The 20,717-nt window shown below is 56.8% G+C and overlaps 1 protein-coding gene across 1 annotated transcript; it reads right to left on the reverse strand.

Moving 5' to 3' along the window:
* Positions 1 to 223: 223 nt before the first annotated feature.
* SHF (Src homology 2 domain containing F) lies at positions 224 to 20,655 on the reverse strand. Its single transcript, XM_038147285.1, is given in 8 exon segments — positions 224 to 2,917; positions 6,064 to 6,183; positions 7,166 to 7,334; positions 10,128 to 10,256; positions 11,777 to 11,986; positions 12,930 to 13,059; positions 20,002 to 20,157; positions 20,159 to 20,655. Coding segments are annotated over 8 exon segments (1,416 nt in total). The 5' UTR covers positions 20,474 to 20,655; the 3' UTR covers positions 224 to 2,730.
* Between the last annotated feature and the right edge of the window lie 62 nt (positions 20,656 to 20,717).

The raw sequence follows: 20,717 nt of genomic DNA on the forward strand, positions 1-20,717 counted from the left end.
CCCTCCTGGGGATTAGTATCCTCATGAATAGGGATTCCTGTCACCTCTCTAGCCCTACTGGATGCCTGCCCTCACTCACCCCATTCCCAAACAATGCTCACTTCAGTCACAGGATGGCAAAGGCAGCACTAAAATACCCTTTCAAGAGAACTTCAGTTCAAATTTTCTGGGGAGAAACTCCTGCTAGAACTGGAGTAATATATTTTTGGTGGTCACGACAAAGGAAGGGGTAATTTTCCTTTATTTGGCATTGGTGAGACCACACCTGGATACTGTTTCCAGGCACATGAAGAGAGGAAGAGAGTAAGAGAGTCCTGCTGAGCATGGTCGGGGGCAGAACAAGGGAGTTTCACTTCTTTAGCCTGGAGAAGAAAGGGCTCAGGAGAGATGTAATTCCCACAGCAACGACCAAGAGCCCTTTTGCTGGAGCACTTGGACACACAGCCCAGCTGCAGGGCAGTCCTGCTTGTCCATGACTGGTCCTGGGGAGCTGGTACAATGCACACAGGTCTCATTCCTCTCATCCCTGTGCTCAGCAGGGATGCTTCTGAGATGGAGCCAGGCTGCTTGAGCAGGATTTCACCACAAGGCTGCACAGCCAGCGCTGTCCTCCAGGCAGTTTGCTCCCTGCCACAGCTCCTCAGGAAAACAGCCCCACACTATGTGGGGAGCTGCATTGACACAAGAAGCCTCTTCTTTCCCACCCACAGCTTCCAAGAAGGCAGAGGATCCCCCATGAGCTCTTCACTGGAGCCATCAGGGCACGGCAGGGCTGCTAAGTGACACATGAAACCTTTTAAGTGCAGAAAGGGCACCCAGCAGCATCGCTGCAGATTTCTGCATCTCCAGCCCTTCCTGCAGGCTCTGGGAGAAAAGCCCTCCCACTGGAGTCACCTCCATCCCCAGTGGACAAAATGCCTCCCTGGGAAGGAGAGAGGCAGGCAGAGCTGCCAGCAGCCAAGTGGGCTGTAAGGAGACACCGGCCAGCTCAATCCAATGCCTTTTAAGGAGCGGCAGAGGCTGAGGCATCCTGGACCAACCCACCAGACTTCTGCAGCTCCCAGTCACGGGCTGCACTCACAGACCACACTGCCATGCCCCGTGGCCCCCACAGCAGCTCAAAACTGTGCAGGGCAGCCAGGACAGCCATCTCTCAGCTAAGATTGAGTCTGAAAAACCCCAAACGCCGGATAGCAGAGCAGGGTTCCTGCAGTGGCTGCAGCACTCACCCACACAAAATCCCCACAGTCCCACCCATCACTTCAGTGTCCCCCAGCAACCAGCAGGGACAGCTTCTTCCTGGCAGCAGGCAGAAGGGTGGATGATGCTTTTTCACAAAGCCTTCACCAGGCCACTGCTAACTCATCCCACCAATGCCCAAGGGCTTTGCTCCACAACAGAAAAGGTTTTGCTGGTCCAGCAGTGAATTTGCTGCTGTCATCCCCACCCGGAGAGCAGAGGGGAAAGGGAATGTGCTGCTGGGGAGTAACAGCAGGATGGAGCTTAGGCTGAAGCATGGATAGAGGAAATGTATGTGCATGGGTACAGGAGCAACACCAGGAACAAGGTTAAAAGGCAAGGTATGTAAGAAACAGTAGAGAGCACCAGAGAAAGGTTCAGAAAAACAAACAAACAAACAAACAAAAAAACAGGAGCAAGCTGGCCCAAAGACAAGGTGACAAGGTGTTAGGAAGACAAGCAAGAGGAGTGGAGCCAGTAATTTCTCAGAGGAGATCAGGAGCTCTGTGAAATTCAGGGACTTTGCCTAAGATTTATGAGAGGTGAGGGAAAACAGGAAGGCAAAAGATCCCAAAGAGCACCCTCTTCCACAGGGCCACAGGGAATAACAGGCAAGTCCAAAATCAGCTCATCACTGCCCACAAAGGGTCTCAAAGACATGGCAAGGACATGACCACCAGCACCTTTGTCCCCTGTGCCTCACAGGGGACACTGGCTGAACATGCCAATTTCAGGGTATCCAACGGCGCAGGGAAAATCAATTCCCTTAAAGCTTTTGTGTAACAAAATTTCCCTTTCCACAGTTTTGCTACACTGATCCCCCACTCACGGGGGGGATGTGGGCACACAGTCCCATGAAACAGGAGACAACCATGCACCGCTTTATTAGGCAGTGGTGCTGTACACATGGCCAAGGCCGGTCACTGTTCACGTTTGGCAAAGGATGGCAGTGAGTACTGAGCACCGGCGCGGTAAGGGCAGCCTGCCTTGCACTCTGCAAGCCTCGCTGGTCCCAGGCAGGTCCTGCTCCCCTGCCAGCCTCCTTACCTGCGAGCACAGCCGCTTTGTCTCTCATGGGCAGAGCTAGGCACCCTCATGGAAGTACCCCAAGCCCGCTACCAGATGATTTATCCCCGTACTCGCACACACTGCCCCCCTCCCTGGACTCTCCAAGGTCCCAGCTCCAGTCCTGGCCTCCCAAGCTCTGCCAAGGAGGCAGGCGTGGAGGTGTGGACAGCCGGCGAGCCCCACTCAGCTCCTCGCACAGGGGGTCCTTCCAGTGCCATGCCAGCACAAAACCAGTGCACGGGAGCCCCTGGGAGAGCAGGACGAGGGGCCCGGCTGCAGCAATCCCCGACAGCACCGGCTGTGCCCAGCGAGCCGCTCACGGGCTGACGGTCTGCAGCCCATCCTTGGCATGGCGGCGCTCAGCCCTGCGGACGGGCCAGTTTTGGGTGCACCCAGCCTTGAGCCTGGCTCGTGGGGTGATTCCTATAGGGTACGGATAGCCACCGGGTAAAGCAAGGACATGTGCTCAGCCCCCTTGATGGGCAGCTTGCGGCTGGCGTAGTGATGGATGATCTCCGGCACGCTGTCAAAGGGCGGGCTGTGCTGACCCAGCACGTACTTGTTCTCCTGTGTCCGCGACAGTTTCATGTGCATGAAGCCCTGGCTGCTCCTGCAAGGACAGATCAAGGCAGGGTTAGGGGGCAGAGCTGGGCCCAGCCTCCCCTCATCTCCTGACCCCCTGACACAGGCAGCCTGCCCCTGCAGCTGAGGGGGACACTGCTGGCTCCTGTCTGCAGCCACGGATCCACCTGCACCATCCTGCTCCTGGCTGACTCCAACAAAACCCACAGATCAAAGGAGGGACGTGGCCAATGATGCTGCACAGTGTCCCCCTGGGGAGCACGGCCGTGCAGCGGGGTGTGTAGGGCCCATCCAGGGTGTGTGTCATAGGGAAGGCATCACCTGGGCAAGAGCAGCAGGGGCACTTGCTGTAGGGTCACGGAGGGGTAGTGGCTTTTGCTCCTTGCATGGGACAAAGCTCCTTTTGCAACTGCTCTGGTTCTCACAAGATCCCCTCAGCTCCCAGGACTTCAGCTTCCAGATCTCCAGCCTCACTGTGGCAAACCAGGTTTTTCCTCCTTTGGCCCACAGCCGAAGGATTTTCTCCTTCCCCCTCTCCCCATGCCACCACTGCAGGCTCCATAAAACCCGCTCAGCACAGCAAGACCATTTCCCAGCACAGCACGGGCACCGAGCCACACCAGGCTGTGCAGGCAGATCCTGCCACGAACGCTGATTCCAAGTGACGGACTAATGGCCCTGTTGCTATTAATTTGCGTCTCCGAGGAGAGCCACAGCCTGTCTGCAGCGTCTGGATTGCACATTATGGCAAAATATTGATGACTTAAAAGCAGACAGGACCTCATCAGTGATGCTGAGCTGCTTCGAGTGCTGCACAGCCCGGCCCCATCCCCCCGGCTGGAGACGGGCCATAATGGACAGCCCAGCTGCATTAGCAGAATGGCTTTGCAATCCATTTAGAGACAGGAGCAAGGAGCCAGCTGTCCTGAGAGACAGCCACAGCCCCCCAACATGGGCTGAGGAAAAGCAATAGCTTGGCTGTGTCTTGTGTCTCAGTTGGGAGGGAACCGGAGCACTGCCACACGGAACCTTGGAGAGCTGATATTGGTTGTGCTTAGCCCAAAGTGCTCCACAGGTCTTTGTCACGAGCTCAGGGATGCGATGAGATCACACCCCTAGAGAGATGACTGAGGGAACAGGTTACAAACACCAGCAGCCAGGACAAGGAGGGGGTGCTGCTGCTGCTGAGCACCTCTGCAGACACAAGGAAGGACACAAAGCTTTGCAGCGTGGCCTCAGCCACTCTCATGGAGGCACAAGCCAGGAGGGACTCACTCTCCAAGCATCTGAGGCAATGACATGACCCTGTCCATGACAGGCAGCGTGGGGCTGCCTAGCCTGGACCAGCCACGACTGTCAAAGCAGGGTTAAATCCTGCCAGCTACCTGACCTGCTCCTGGCTGCTCTCTTGTGCATATTTTCTTTTAAAGCAACACCAAAGTAGTTTAGGTCAGCATTGGAACTCTTTTCAGACCATCTCTTTGGCTGTGCCTTCTTCCTCAAGGAAAAAAAAAGAAGAGTCAAAAAAAATTAATAGAGCTGCAGACAGCCAGCTTACAGCTATATAAAAAGCATCCCAGGGGATTCTCCTTGAGCAGGCTCTACAGAGAGAGGCAGTGGAGTAAAAATCCTGCTCCTGGGGCTGTGGGTTCTCCACAAACTCTGCAAGGACAGGCAATCCCCAAGCAACTCCCTGATGGACTGGAGAAGGTGGGACAGTGCTGCACACCATGGTCTAGCTACACATGCCTTCTGAGAGGAGGATTTTGCCATAAGACTAAGGATGATGGCAAGAAGTAAGGGAAAAACCACTAAGAAACAGGTGACTGGCTTGTGGAGAGGTGATGGAAAGCCACCTTTGGTAATGGAATGCCACCTCCCAGGCTCTCCAACACACAGCTGGCTAATGCCACTCACAAGGTGATGGCGAGACCTCTTGCAGCTTCAAATGCAGCTCCCCAACCAGAAGAAGCTGTTGCTCCAAAATGGCTCACAAGCCAGGGCAAAGAAAAAACACAGAAAATTAAAATATCACTAAAAATTAAATCATCAGGAAAAATTCTGAGCAAAAAAAGGGAAAGGAGGGAGCTGTTCCAGAAGGGTTTATTTGCTGATCTGAAAGCTCTAAATGCAGAAGGAAGAAAGTGTATTTTCAGTGGAGCTCCTGCCCTGGTTTGCTGCTGAAGGCAACAAAAAGAGTGAAAAAAACGTGGAAAGAAGCAGAACAATCTAATTCACAATTGTGCCACTGGGAAATAAACAGAGTGGCTGAAACCCCTTGGGAGCAATGCAGGTAGAGAGACCACTGGGGAAACTCAAAGTATACTGAGAAAAGTGCAGGGTTAAGGGGCCTGTTGTTGGGCAGGGATAGCTGAAGTGCTCAATGAATACTTATTTCCCATCTGGCAGGAACAGAGCTAATATAGCTGTCCAGCAGAAGAGCAAGAAGGTATTTGCTCATCCATCATCATCTTCAGACAGTAACAGCTTTGATTTTGTGGATTCGTGCTGCCCCAAGAGCCAGGAAAGACCTGGATGAGGAGCTGTGGGCAGTTTCCCCCTGTCAGGACATATGCAGAGATGCTTCAAGCAATTTTGGCATCCAGGGAATCTGGAAAACTTGGGGAGAATATAAAGATTCCTAAAAAACCACAAGCAGAAAACAAGCTGTGCTGTGGGGATGAGGTTTCCCTACTGGCAAACCAGAGCAGAGTAAAGCCCTCCCGACAGCTGAGAAATGGATCTGTGGGCTGGGGAGGCAAGGATGGGTACCCACATTTCCATCAACAGTGGGCTCTCACAAACTTTCTTTTCCCATAAAACTAAGCTACAAAAAAAAAAGGGGGAACAAGAAAACAGAGCTGGAAGCTGTAACCAGACACATCTGACTGAGAAGCGAGGCACATCATTTCATCCATCTGAGGGATTATTAGCACTGCCAAGGAAGAGCAGTGGGCCTCCAGACCTTCCTGAGAGATGGTTTTGCCAGACACCAAACCAGAAACCTGCGCCACACCACAGAAAAGCGTGGACTTCATACTGCAGCCATTTCTGCCCACTGGCGGTCATCTCATAGTCAGCCAATTAACAGGGGCACAATTCACTCGGGGCACCCACCTAAGGGTCACCTCTGCTGTGGGTCCACAACCCCCCAGCCCTGGCAGGCTCACTCACTTCAAGGAGAGGGAGAAGTCGTTCTTGCTGGTCTCGCTGTTGCGCACCAGGTAACTGGCCTCCTTGCACAGCCTCAGCAGCGTCTCCGCGTCCGTCCGGCTGATGGCCCCGTGGTACCAGCTGCAGGGAGAGGGCTCTGCTGGGCCGGGCACAGAGCACACACCGGCCAAGGGCTGTGCCCTGGGGCAGCAGGGGGAGAGGGCTCTGCTGGGCCGGGCACAGAGCACACACCGGCCAAGGGCTGTGCCCTGGGGCAGCAGGGGGAGAGGGCTCTGCTGGGCCGGGCACAGAGCACACACTGGCCAAGGGCTGTGCCCTGGGGCAGCAGGGGGAGAGGGCTCTGCTGGGCCGGGCACAGAGCACACACTGTGCCAAGGGCTGTGCCCTGAGGCAGCAGGGGGAGAGGGCTCTGCTGGGCCGGGCACAGAGCACACACTGCGCCAAGGGCTGTGCCCTGAGGCAGCAGGGGGAGAGGGCTCTGCTGGGCCGGGCACAGAGCACACACTGTGCCAAGGGCTGTGCCCTGGGGCAGCAGGGGGAGAGGGCTCTGCTGGGCCGGGCACAGAGCACACACCGGCCAAGGGCTGTGCCCTGGGGCAGCAGGGGGAGAGGGCTCTGCTGGGCCAGGCACAGAGCACACACTGTGCCAAGGGCTGTGCCCTGGGGCAGCAGGGGGAGAGGGCTCTGCTGGGCTGGGCACAGAGCACACACTGTGCCAAGGGCTGTGCCCTGGGGCAGCAGGGGGAGAGGGCTCTGCTGGGCCGGGCACAGAGCACACACTGTGCCAAGGGCTGTGCCCTGGGGCAGCAGGGGGAGAGGGCTCTGCTGGGCCGGGCACAGAGCACACACTGTGCCAAGGGCTGTGCTCTGGGACAGCAGCAATGCCCGCACCTCCCCAGGGACTGCGGCCACACGCAGGAAGAGAGAAAGGAGTGGCACCTCTGGGGTTGGGAGACAAGGGGCAGGGACAAACAGGCTGAAATGTGGAGCCAAGGAAGAAAGGAAGAAACAAGTCTGCTCCAGGGATCCTCGTGGTGTGGCCACAGGGCTCCCTAGTGCAGGTGGAAGGGTCAGGCAGCCACGCCAGGCAGGCAGGACTCACCACTGGCTCTCCAGGGGCAGGGCAGGGTCAATCCTCTCCCCAACAAAGGGGCCAGGCTCAGCTGTCAGTGTCTTTGTGTTCTTGAGGCTGGTGCCGTGCCTGAGGACAGCCCTGGCCTTCTCCTCCCTGCAGGGCGAGGTGCGGCCGTACCCCAGCCCCTCAGACGGACCTGCAAGACAGACAGACATCACAGGCTGGGATCCTAACTTTCTCTGGCAGGAAGAGCCAGAGCCGCTTACATCACACTGGGTCACCTCACACTGCCCCATCCCCCTGGTCTAAGCAAGGGCAGGGCAGCTCTTGGGCCGCTGCTCACTGCAGTGCCCAGGCTGGAGCCAGTAGCTGAGCCCATGGAAGACATTTCCAGAGAGGTTTCAAAAGCTCAGGAGGTTTTGCTAATGCAAAAATAAATTCAGTGGCTGTGGTACAGGGTTAAGTGAGAGCCAGCAAGAAGAGGTTCCCCAGTCTCAGAGGAAGAGGGGATAGATGGAACTAAAGGAAGCTCTCAGTTTGGAACTGATGGACACATTCTGCTGGCACAAATAAACAGGGGTGAAAAAACAATTCCCCGGGGTGGGAAAGGAATATTTTGACTGCAGGTACCTCCCTGACGCTGGCACCTGCCTGTCACCAGCCCAGCCACAGCCAGGAGTGCGGGGGATTGACCAAGCCCTGCCCCAGGGACCTGGCCTCCCACTGCCTGTTATTTCCACGCAGGATGATTTCAGCATTAACAGAATTGCTTCTCCTTCCTCCCAACAGTTCATTATTGCTCCCTGTACCACCAATCCCCTTGCACAAATTACTTATTGATCAGGCAGAGCTGCCACAGTGTTGGGCTGCCCGGGGCTTACATTGTGGCAGCACAGTCACCCCCGAGGTGGCTGAGCCCAGAAATGCCCTAGGGCTACTGGAATGCCCCAGACAAGACAACTCTCCATGCTTCCTGGCTGCTGGAGGGGGAGGTAGAAAATAGCCAGAGGGATGTTTTCCTCTCTAGCAGGGCATCCTATAATGCAGCTGTTTGAGTGACACCTTGTCCAGGCCCTGTGCAGGTGAGCAGGACTCCAGCCCCCCCAGCACTGCAAGGAGGGGAAGGCAGCCCAAAGCAAACCCAGCCAAAATCCTCTGCAGCTCAGCATGGCATAAACCACCCTGAGCACAGCTCAAGGAGGAGGTGCCTGGCATTATGGCTTGACAAGCCCTGCTTCTGTGGTGCTCTGGCTTTTCACCAGCCATGCTCGCCCTTGTACATCACACACAGGCTTCAATTTCAACTCATCACCTTAAAAAATTGGGGCAATCATTAAAAAGCCAGACAATCAAACAGCCCAAGTGTTTGCTGGCAGCACAAAGTCATTGCGTTCCAGGCTCAAAGAAATGCATTGCACCTGTCAGAGGGAGACAGAGGCAGGTGCATGATTAAACAGGATATTAAAAACAAGCCCTTAGGAGGAAGAAGACATCCTTCAAGACGTTCAAGTCACCCCCAGACACGGGAAATAGAAAATGAGACAAAACTCTGGCAAGATAAACTTAATGCAACAAAGCAAGGCAAGTCAGAGGGAAAAAAAGAGACTCCGTGTTTCTAAAACCAGGAAAAATGACAAAGTGATGTGTTCATCAGGAGCAGGATGCATGTCAGAGCCACTGTGGGGATAATAAATGATGGGGGGAAAGATGAGGCTGCATAACAAAGAGCTTAATTTTTCTTGACACCTGCATTCATTGCAGGAAGAGGATCAGAAAATTCCCACCTGCCAAGACCTTTCTTCTTAAGGACCGATCTCAGCCTGCAGCATCCCTACGGATTTGGGAAATACTCAACAAAGCCCTGGCAGAGCGGCCACTTAGCTCTCAGTGCCCCCATCATCAGCACCAAAATAAGGCATCACCTGCAGCCTGAGCTCAAGCCACCCAGGAGGCAGCAAAGGCCACACTGGCTTTCATCTTATGGAGCTCTGCAGGGATCTGGGTAGCTGCAGATAAGGAAATCAGACATCTGCAGCTGGCGCTGCAGTGAGTGCCCACCCAGACAGCGTTAGTGACACACAGGCAGGCCCTGCATGCTGCTACACAGGAAGAGGCACAGCTTGCATCCCAGCTCCCCACTGGTAACAATCCAGTCACGGCTTTCCACGAACTTCCCCCACCTAATGCTCTTGGCAAAATCCAAATTCACCACAGCATAAGAGCAAGGTCCTTGAAATATTAATAAAGGGTTAAAAGAGAAGCAGCAATATTTGGCTTTCATAAGTGAAACTGCCAGCAGCATCCGAAGGGGATTTACCCAGGGGCTCTGTGCTCAGCACACACAAAAAAGGTTTCACAGCAAGGCAAACCTGAGATGACAAAGTGTACCTGGGAGATTTGGCTGCTCAGGATAGCAAAAGCAAGAGTGGAGAATCCACAGGGACCTCCTGACACTAAGCAGCAAGGTAATAAAACAGCAGAGGAAACGGAGCAGCGCTAAATAATGAAGAGGGGGAAAAACAGCCCCAGCTTCAGCACTGGGATCTGAATTAGCTGCTAACACACCTGTAAGGGACCTGGGCATTAAAGTCAGTCAATGAAAGAAAACATCAGCTAAATACTCAGTGCAGTTGTTGAGAAGACCTTAAAAGCAGCCATCAAATGTTAGGAAATTGGAGGCAAAGAGGAGAGAACAAAAGGGACAGTAACGACTCTGCCGTGCCACGGAATAATCCCGCAGAGCAGCTCTGCCGCTGAGAGCAGAGAGGCACCAAAGAGCCAGCGCCTCTGCAGCAGAAAGCACAGCAGGACAAACACCTGGAGTCCAGCACATGGCAACTGAAGGGGCCGGGAGGAGCCGGGGGAGGGCAGAGGAGGAAGGTCATGTCTGGCACTGCCGAGGGCAAGCCCCAAGGCATCACAGCGGTCCAGAGTCACAGCAAGCACGGGCTGCAGCCCCCCAGACACGCCGCTGTCACGCAAGACCCACCATTGGCGTCTTCGTAGCTGTGCTGCGCAGGGACGGGGGCACCACCCTCCCCATCCGGGGGGCTGTCACTGCTGTCCAGCTGTCCCACCGGCGGGGGCCATGGCAGGTCTTTAATGACCTTGATTTCAACTGGATGGGGGGTGGGGAGGGTGTGGGAAAGAGAGAGAAAGAGAGAGAAAGAAAGGGTTTAGAAAAAACCATCAGCAACACCAGAGGCCCACAGAGAAAGAGAGCAGTTGTGGGGGGGAAAGACCTGAGGACTAAATTCCCGGGAGCCCTACATCACCTTGGCCATCTCATCCCCTCCCACAGTACCAAGCAGGGACAGGCCTGACGTGGGGCACATTCCCAGTGGAGAGACCCTGCTCCTCCCATCACTTTTTCCAGCCAACCCTCTCTGGGGTTTGGGGGAGCCTGAAATCACCCCGTTCCACATACTTGTCAGTCAGGGCATCTTGGACAAGCATCCCATTGCCATCTGTCCTGCAGTGCATCTGTCCTGCCCTAGGTACCTCCCAGTGACCCACAGGGTCCACATTTCCCTGCCAGGCACCAGTGGGTTGCAGCCTTGTGCCAAGAGCAGCTGCCCATTAGCAGGGGTCCCATGGACCCCCCAAAGGGGGAATGGGCCAGCAGAGATATTTTGGCATCACTGGAGAGAAAAAACACCCCACGAAACACAGCATGATCTCCTCTGGCTTCAGAAAAAAAAATGGCAGCAGGTCCCAGTGTGGCCCTGACTCCCTTGGGACTTGGAGCAGGCCTGAAGCACCCTGGGCAGCAGCCACACGTATCTATAGGTGAGCCAGACCTGTGAACACACCACCACCACCCAGGGATATCAAGCAAAGAGCTCATCCAGAGCACAGACACCTCAGCACAAACCCAGCCCAGCAGAGCACAGCGTTCCATGGTGGAGCCCAACACACCAAATCCTTGGCACAGGGTGCCGTGGGACCTGGCAGCCCAAGCACAAGTGACACTGTGACACTGAGCCCAGCACACATATCTCCAGCTCCCAGTGCCCAAACCCAAAAGGTGAACCACTGCCCAGCCCCAAGTTTCCATGTCTCTCTCTGCCATCATCTCCACACAGTGCCACCAGCCTGAGCACCCCCAGCACCAGCTGCAGCACCGACACACAATGCTGCAATTAAAATGCATCCTAGATAAGAGCAATTAGCCAGCACCGGCAAGGAGCCAGCGCTAATGCACAGCATGGATTTCCTCATTACCAAACACAAACACCATCGATCCCACAGCACGGATAAATAGGTCAGGGGGGCTGGACCAAGGCTCCTTGGCTATCCTCCTGCTCTGAGGAAGGAGGGATCTGCTTGAGCCCAGGGTTGAAGCTACCCCTGCAGCGCAAGGTTGAGGGTGTTAATTTGCACCAGAGGCTGTGGTCGGTCGGAGCGTGGAAGAGGCAATGGGAGACAGGTATTGGACAGGTTACCAAGGCAGCTCTAGCCATCACTCTGTCCAGACTGGCTCCCTGCTCAGAGAAATGGCTTCTGCAAGAGCACAAGTACTCCCTGAGCTATGAAAATGCAGAGACCAACATTATTGACACCCAGAAGATGAAGGAACCCCAAAGGTCCAGCTTCACAAAAAGTGTTGTTTGCTTTACGGCTGCTCCCATCACTCACCTGCAAAGGCTTTGGAGATCCGCTCCTTCTTCCATTCCCAGGGCTGGTCATATTCCTCTGGTGGCCTCTCATCGTCCTCGGGCAGCCGGGACTCCCTGGGCCTGGGGCAAGCCGAGCAGTCACTATCCATGTCCAGCACAGGCTCATAGGGAGTGTCGTAGAGGTGCAGCGGCCGCGCCGGAGCCTCCCGCAAGCCCTTCTGGCGGATCTCTGCCCAGAGAAGAGAGAAAAGACCATGAGCCTTCTGCCCTACACAGCCATGGTCCCCAAAACGGTGCTAGATGACAGGGACCAATGTCACCGGTGGTAAAATGGGGTAGGAAGCATCAGCAGAGGAAGAGACAGCAAGCAGCTGCCAGGAGGGGGAGAGCTGCTCGGAAGCACCAAGATCCCCACAGCCCCACACCACCACTCCTGGGCAGCCTGGCAAAATGGGGTCCATGGGAATAGAGTACCCTGAGCCTGATTTCCTGCTAGCAGTGAGGCTGGGTTTCTCCCCTGGACTCCCAGAGTGGTTGGTTTAATAAAACGCCCTTCCCTCAAGCAAAACAAAGTCTCTCCCACAGGCACAAGCAGTCTCTCCACTGCTTGCTGGTTTTTCCAAGAAATATAATGGACTACTTCAAAAAGCCACATGAGCTTTCCAGAAACCACTTACTCCAGGAAAACCACAGAGCTGCAAAGCAGAGCCAGAGCCAGCATGGTGACCCTGAGCATTGCCTTCAGGAGCACATGCTCCCAGCTGGCCAGCTTTCCAGCCCCAGACAGGCCCGCTGGGGGCCCTGCTGCTGCAGCAGACACAGCATGTTCTGGCCCAGTCCTAACTGAATTAAATAGCTCCCACATCCATCTTAGTTTTAAGCCAGATGCACGGAATGTCAGGTCTCTCCTGACTCAACCTGGCAACTGGGGTCCTGGGGGACAGCATTGCAGGGAGAGATGTGCCTGTGCTCAGACAGTCTTTGCATGCTCCTGCAAACTCAGTGCACAAGGATAAAGCTGGGAAAATTTGCCTGCAAAATGGCTGTCCCCCACCACAACCACCACCCAGGTTTGCCTTATGTGGGGGCTGCAAGGAACAGAGTACAGTGGCCCCCAAACTCAGGGACCAGAGGTGTAAAGAGTGGCCTTTGCGTGACGCCTTCCACCTTACCGGCCATCATCTTCTGGGCTTCATACGGCTCCATATATCCGTCATTCTCCATCACCTTCTCCAGCCCTGCCTGGCTACCCGCCACCTGTGCCGCATCAAAGGGATCTGCATAGTCCTCCAGAACAGCCAGCTGGAAGAGGGGAAGAACAGGAAAAGGGTTAAGGCACTCTCTGCCTTTACTGGGAGGTAGAAGGCAGAGCGCACCATGAGCTCCTCCAGCAGCAGCCAGAGTGACCACTGAGAGCCCAAACCCACACCGTGGCAGCCCTGCAGAGCCCTGCAGGCACTGACAGCTTTGCAGGCACTGGCACTCGGCCGTGGAAATGCTCCAGCCTTTGTCCTGAAAGCTGAGACTGGAGCCAAGCAGAGCAGAAGGCAGCTCTGCCCCTCCCTCACCATCAGGCCCCAACTGCCAGCACCCACATACATGTCCTGGCCCGGTCCCCACCACAGCACAGGGCTGCCAGCAGTGCTGTGCCCCTCCATGGCACACAGATGCTCTCCTGCACACAGCCACATTTCCTCTCCCAAGGTGGACAAGGGGCACAGATCCCAAAACCGGGGTGTCAGCTGGCACTGGCACAACTAGGAACTCACTGGCTATTTTCCAGGGCTCCTGTGCACTCATTCGAAGAGCTTTTCTAACAAAAGGGCTAAGAATAGCCTATGGCTTCCTCTCCACTCCTTCCCAGGCCCCCACAGCATCTCCAGACACATCCTAAGTTAAGTAAGACAAGATAGAACCTTCCTCCAGGAGGCCAAACCAGGAGCTTCTCAAGTGGCATGTCACAGGGTCAGCACTAAATTCCTGAGATTTGCACTTATTAGTGAAAATGAGAGGACCTGAAGTAGGGATATGGGGCATGTCCCAGAGCTCAATCCCCTCCAGCACTGGAGCCACATGCCTGCTCTAGCATCTCAGCAGCTTCCCAGTCAGAGCACCCCACCACATGACCCTGAAGTCCTCAAGAAGCCTGGAGCTGTCCATCCCACCTCCAGCCCCAAAGCCTGCCCCCAGAGTGATGCCAGGCAATATTTCCAGCAGCAATCAAGTGTACCCAAGCACCTTAGCAGGGTCTGGTCACCTATCAGGATGCAAATCCCCGGCTTGGGGGGATTTGCTACCACAAAACGGGCTATGCAGATGTCCCACAGCAAGGACCAAATGTCCCAAGCATGGTGTGGCAGCTGCCTAATCCCACCTGATACCAGGCTCCATCCTCACCACCATGCTGCCCTGCTCCTGGCCAGCCACAGAGACCACGGCTGCTCACGCACTCCTCTGCAGCTCAAATAATCAGCTTAAAACAAAAGATTTCTCCCTCCTTCCTGCGCAAAATGCCCAACAATAGCCCGTGACAGAAAACCCAGCAGGAAAAGGGAACAGGAACTGGAACTGTAAACACCTCCATGCAGTCCCAAGACTTGGCACCCCCGTGAGCTACATGAGGCACACAGCTCTCCATGCCTGGCTCACCACCTCCTCCGTAAATGTCCCAGCTCCACGGGCAGCCAACGCATGGGGAAGAGGGCCAGCTCTCCAAGCCTGGTCCCTCCATGCCAGGGCACAAGCAAGTAGCTGATCATCCCCAGACCACATCCCAGCTGCCCCACAGGAGTAGAACAGGGTTCAGACATGGGAGCTGCTGATGCTCTCCCCGCTCGGCAAGGCGACAGAGGACAGATGGTGTCAGAGTACCTGCTCCACCCCAGGCACGGGGCAGCGAGCCAGGACAGGGCTCAGGAGCAGCCAGCCCCCAGCTCTGCAGGGCGAGACAGGCAATCTGCTCTCACCTCCATCATCCGAGGGGTGACTCAGGCCCCATCAAGCACTGGGGACACAAAGGAGCAGTGCTGAGCCCAGGGGTCTGCAGCCCTTTGCTCGCCATCACCAGGGCTAAATTCCCCAGGGGAAACACAAGTCGCTGGTGACTCTGGCAGCTGCTTGGTCAACCAGGACCTGCTTTCCACTGCTGCCTGAGACATCTCAGTGAAGCTGCTCCAAACAGCCGGGACATTCCATGGCCTCTCCCACGCCCTGAAAGCTGCAGCGGTTCTTGCTGCACCTCAACAGCTGCAGAGCACAGCCCTGTGACAGCAGCAGCATCCTCACACATTTGCTTAAGACAATGGAGGCATGAGCATGCCAGCAGTGTCCCTACACACACAAATGCACCAGCTCAACAGCCAAGGTGGGTGAATGGGCTGTGCCATGTTCAATGCTAACTTTAGCAGAGCTCTTACGGCTCCAAGCATGCTGGGGGGCCGTGAAATGCAGTTTGCTGACCCTCCTGGGGTAAGCTGTCTGTTCCTTAGGCCCCAAGCCCAACCTGACCACGTTCAAACTCGCCATGAGCCACATTTCCTAGACAGGCAGAGACCTATCCTGCTGCTGGTGCCAGTCCTGGACCCTCCCTCTGCACCATACACAGCAGCTTCAGACAGGGCCAGGAGGCTAACCTGCATGCAGTGGTCACAGTTATAGAATTATTAAGGTTGGAAAAGACCTCCAAGACCATCAAACCCAACCTTATTTCCAAATGTATTTCTTCGTGTTTAGGTCTGGCTTCCCAGAGGAATGCATAAGCTCCAGCAGGCTCACAGAGTGGCCCCCACACAGATGCTTCCAGGTCTAGAAAGCAGATGGATGGTGGAGAATCCTAACAGGTCTCTGTCAAGACCCCTAAAACTGGGTATTTTGCCTGCAGAAGTTTGCAGAGGCACTCAGCAGAGATTAGATGGACTTTGTTGGCAGAGGATGTGGTTTGCTAGGCTCAGCTTGGACACAGAGCAAATGGCCCTGGTTAGAGGCAAGCTCCTTGGGTTTGGGGGGAATTTGCCACACTGGTTTGCTTCTCCACTGCCTCAAGGATGCCATTTCATAGGAGCGAGGTCACCCAACTGTAAGGTGATGAGAACATAAATCCATTTGTTTTTCAAATGGTTAGATATTACAGCAGAAAGCCACAGAAAAGGTGGGAAGGCAATTACTGCCTCCAGGAGCATCACAACCTCGGGATGGACAAGCAAGCCCATGAGAATGGTGCCTCAAGCCCCAAGAGTGACAGGCTGGAGGCTCCAGCCAGTGCCAGGAATGGGGCAAACATCAGGGATCATGCAATTACCGGGCACATCCTAATGCCCTTGCACATGGGGCTGTATTATGGTTGCCCAGGAAACTGAATCTCTGACATTTCCTAATCTGAGTACTGGACTTTATGAGCCGTGCAGGACTCTCAGCAGCAGCCACAGTGCAAACTGCTGCTCCCAAGAGCGGGAGGGGGCACAGCCCCTGGCAGGGCAGCTCCCAGGGGTGCCCTAAGCCCCCCCACTTTGGTCCAAGGCCAGGCATTCCCATGCTTTGCTCATGTTCCATGTTTCTGAGGGAGCTGCTCACTGCCTGCCGATCCCACCACACGGCTGTGGAGGCATCGCCTGCTTATACATAGCACAAGCTTTGCTAGATTTGAAATCATTTGGGTGCAAAGCAAAAGCCTGACATGCAAAGCCACCATCCCAGGGCAGCTCTTGGTGCAGACGAGTCCTTCAGGGAGCAGCCAAGCACCACTGGCACCTGGACACACATCCTGCTTGAGCACAAGTGTTTTTCACATGTTTATCTGCCACAGCAATGCACACCCAGATCCCTGCTGCAGCACTGAGGCTGGTCGCACTCTATTATACACACCAACAACAAGGGGAAAAAAAGAAAATCAAAACAAAATTCATGCAAAGAACCAAATCATCACTGGGTTCTCACAGTCAAACAGCTTTTACGCTGCCCACCAGTGAAGGTGACAGATTCGAGCTCTTCAAGAGCATTCACAGTTCAGACACCAAAATCCCAGGGCAGAGCTGGGGTTCTTTGTCCCATCTTGCCCAGAAACATTCCACCTGCCACCACCTTCTGCCACAAGGGGATGTTTCACTCTACACAGAGGTTTGCAGAGGATTCCTGGGGAGGTCCTCCGCCTTAAAAATGACTTTCCTGCCCTGGAGGTAAAGCACATTTGGGGTCTCCTCAGAAGATTGGGTAAATAGCGCAAACTCCGTCAGGTGCAAAATTCCTCCAGTTTTACACATCTGGCAGCTTGGCTTTTGGCAGACACTGAAGCCAAACCCAAAAGCAAACGCAGTGCTGACCTTCCAAGAAGGGTCTGGTGCACGGCCCACAGGGGACAGCTGGGCTGGGCAGAGAGCCCAGGGCTGCACCCGTGGCACAGGAGGACGGCACGCGGAGCGACAGCGCAGCATCGGCAGCGTAAGATGACTCAGATGGAGGAGGCTCTCGCAGGAAGGACACACACCCAAGAGCTTCCTGAGCGGCTGTTCCCACACCCTGCGGCGCTGACCCTGCGCTCCCAGCAAGAACAGCAGCGCCTGCTCCCGGTGGGCACAGGACAAAGGTGTCCTCAGGCAGATCCCCAAGCCCACCCTAAGCATGTCCTGGGTGCAGGCAGTAGCAGGTCCCTCATCGCATCTCTCCCCACTGCATGCCAGTGGCGTTGCTTCTTGTCCCTAATGCAAGCACAGCAGGGAACACACCTCCAGAGTATCCACCTGGCTCAGGTGAACGGCACAGGGCCAGTCCATTGTCCACTGCTGTGGGGAAAGGCCTGGCACACCAAGCAGACTGAGGAGGACGTGTGCTGTCCACACCATTTCCAGCAGAGTTTGGAAAGCGGCACAAGCCACTGCAGAGCTTGCTCTAATGCATCCCCACAGGATGCTGCAGATCCCACAGAATGTGCAAAGATGTGACAGCTCGTGCTATAGCAGCAACGCATCGTGCAGCCCAGGCAAGAAGGATTCCTGTACCAAGATGTTCCTGCCCTTTCCATTCTCCAGAAGAAGCACGACAGCTGCAGCAGGCACAGGGTGCCCAGGGAACATAGTCAGCCCCCAGCCACAACAAACCACATGGTCTCAGTCAAACCACTCAATCCAGAACCAGTGACTGCTCTTTCCACTCGTCTCCATCCTAATTGTCCCCACTTGGAAGGGCTGCATATTTTACTAAAGTGATTTTCCCCATCAGTCCTTAACAAAAACCCTCTCTGCTCCAGCAGCTTTGTCTGTACTTCTCCTTTAATCTCCAGCATCAGCACAACCCAAAAGGTCTGTAGTCTCAGTTCCTGCAGCAGGTAAGGAACAGTGCCCACAGCCTCCTCCTAAGTCTGCGAGCACTGAGGCCCCTGCACAACCATCACCTCAGCTGAGGCTCCAGCTCAGCCCCAGTATCCCTTCCCCATCCCAGGAACAGCTTGATACCACCAAGAGCAAGGGTCACAAGCAGAAGTAACCCCCAGCAGGCACTTCCATCCTCCTGTGCTACCTTCAGGAAGGGCCGCCGTGATGTTGGAGCGGTTGGGGAACCCTGCCACTGCTCAGCCCAATAGATGAGAACTGCAAAGGGCTTTTCAGCCCAACACAGTTGCTCTACATGGTGGATGCTCCCCGAGTCCTCCAGGAAAACTGCATTAATGGACAGCTGCAACCACTATCAAATATTTCCACTTTTAGTCTGGTTTTGCCCAGGCTCTGGAGCTCTGTGTCCATCACATACCAGAGCCCTAAAGAATTAGAAGTCTCCTCCCTAGAGTGGCATGCAGGAGACCATCAGTAATCTAATAACTGCCTATCTTGGAAAAATGAAGGGTCTTCAGCCTAGTGCTGCCTGAGCACAGTTTCCCCAAATGTAACCAGGCTTCTGACTTTTTTCCAAACTTCTCAGATTCTCCCCTGCCTTTGGATCCCCAAACATCCTGGCTATACCTGTCAGCAGTCCCTGCTTCCCACTGCCCCGGCTCAGCCCTTTGCACATCACAGCCCAAGTACACACGTTCCAGAGGAAAACCATCCAGACTGCCTCAGCAAACCACAGCACCACTGTGGGACCTCTGGTCCTTACTACCAGTGCCACCCTCCTCATCCCCCTCGGCTGCCTGCAGCAGCCAGTTTACCCAGCTCAGATGGGGAGCTCTGCTGGGCCACTCGAGAAATCTCCCAAAAGCAAAAAAGTCAGTACAGGCAACTTCCCAAGATCCACCAGCAACAAGTTTTTCTATCTGCTTAAAACATTCTCTAGCAGATTTTTCCCGGTGCTCATTTCATTGTGCCGCCCGGCAGTGCCAGGACCACGGATGGCATCGCTGACTGTATCCGCGATTCCCTCCGCCAGCCAGATCTGCAATCCCGTCGAGTTCGCCTGACAAGCCCCGTCTTGCAGGCGGCAGCGCTAGCGGGCACTAATTACCCCCTCCTGCCTTTATTTGCGCAGTCCCCGCATCAGCCTCTCCTCCAAGAGGGAGGCCCGGCACCAACGGCCGCAGCCCCGCTCGGGCTCATCCTCCACCAGGTGCCGGTGCCACTCGGAGCCCGTCTCCCCATAGGGAGCTTCTGCCCAGCTCCTACCTCTCACCGGGGATGTTTCTCGCCTCCTTGCCAGCACCAGCAGCTCCAGGCTCTGCTCTCAACCCTGGAGAAGCCGGCGGAGGGGGGGCGGCAGACAAAGAGGCGCTGAGGCTCCCTGACAAAGCAGCGCGGCATCTCCGGGGGTCCGGCCGCCGCCGCTGGCACGGGCAGCCCGGGCAAGCGGGCAGAGGAGATCCGCCAGGCACGGAGCGGTGGGAGGCCCAGGGTCACCGGCCCCAGCGTCGGAGGGCACCGCAGACAGTCCTGCGCTCCTCTGCGGGCGCGCTTCCCGCTGGGGATCATACCTGTCTCCGCGGGAGCCGCAGGAGAAGCCGCGGCCGCCCCCGTTCCGCTCACGTGTGCCCGGCCTGTCAGCGCTGCCGGGGCACAGGGGGAGCGCGACACGGGAGCCCCGTGGAGCCTGGCCGTGTCCCCCCTCGGTGCGAGGATCCTAACCCTGCTCCTCGCTGCGGATGCCAACAGTCTGGCGGGACCGCCGAGGCCACCTCCGTGACCGAGGCGCTCAGGCTCCACCTGCCCCCAGGGTCCCGGTCCTGCTCCTCGCGGCAGGGGCCGAGGCTCCGGGCGGTCACTCGGGACACCGCAAGCGGCGGGGCACCGCGGGGAGAGCACCGGGGCCCCGCGTCCGGTCACTCACCTCCTGCGGCGGCTCGTCGGGCGGTTCGGGACCGGCCGGGGGCGAGCTGGGGGGCGCCGGTACCGGCGGCGGCGGCGAGGGGCTGGCGGGCACCTTTTCCACCGCCTCCACCTTGATGAGCCGGTGCTTGGGCGAGACGTAGCGGGGCCCGTCGGGGGGCGGCGGCGGGCGGCGGGCCGCTGTAGGGGTCCTCGAAGTCGCGCTCCTTCTGCAGCCGGTAGGCCGCCACGATGTCGGGCTGGGCGGCGGCCAGCGGCTCGCCCGCGCCCCCGGGCGGCAGGGGCGGCTGAGGCGGCGGCCCGGCGCGGTAGTCGGGCTTGGGCGGCGCGGGCGGCGCGGGCCGGGCGCTGCGGAAGCCCAGGTGCTCGCGGAGCCAGCGGGCCATGGTGCCCACGCACTGCGGGGCCCCGCCGGCCCCCGCCCCGCCGCTGCAGCCGCCGCGCTCCGAGCCGGCCGCTCCGCTCAGCAGCATCGGCGCCGGCGGACTGAGCGCGGCGGCGGAGCTCGGGGGGGGCGCGGGGGAGGCGGCCAGTGCCACCTGCCGGAGCGCCGGGTGCGGGGCCTCCCCCGCCCCGCCCGCGCCGCGGCCCCGCGCCCGCTCCCCCCGGCTCGGCCCGGCGCGGCCCTGAGCGCGGCCCGGCCTCCCCGGCCCGCCTCCCCCGGGGCCCGCCCCGCTCCCCGCCGCCTTCCGCCGCGCCCGGCCCGCCTCGGCGCTC

The sequence above is a fragment of the Motacilla alba genome, chromosome 10, assembly GCF_015832195.1.
Source record: "Motacilla alba alba isolate MOTALB_02 chromosome 10, Motacilla_alba_V1.0_pri, whole genome shotgun sequence".
Lineage (NCBI taxonomy): Eukaryota > Metazoa > Chordata > Aves > Passeriformes > Motacillidae > Motacilla > Motacilla alba.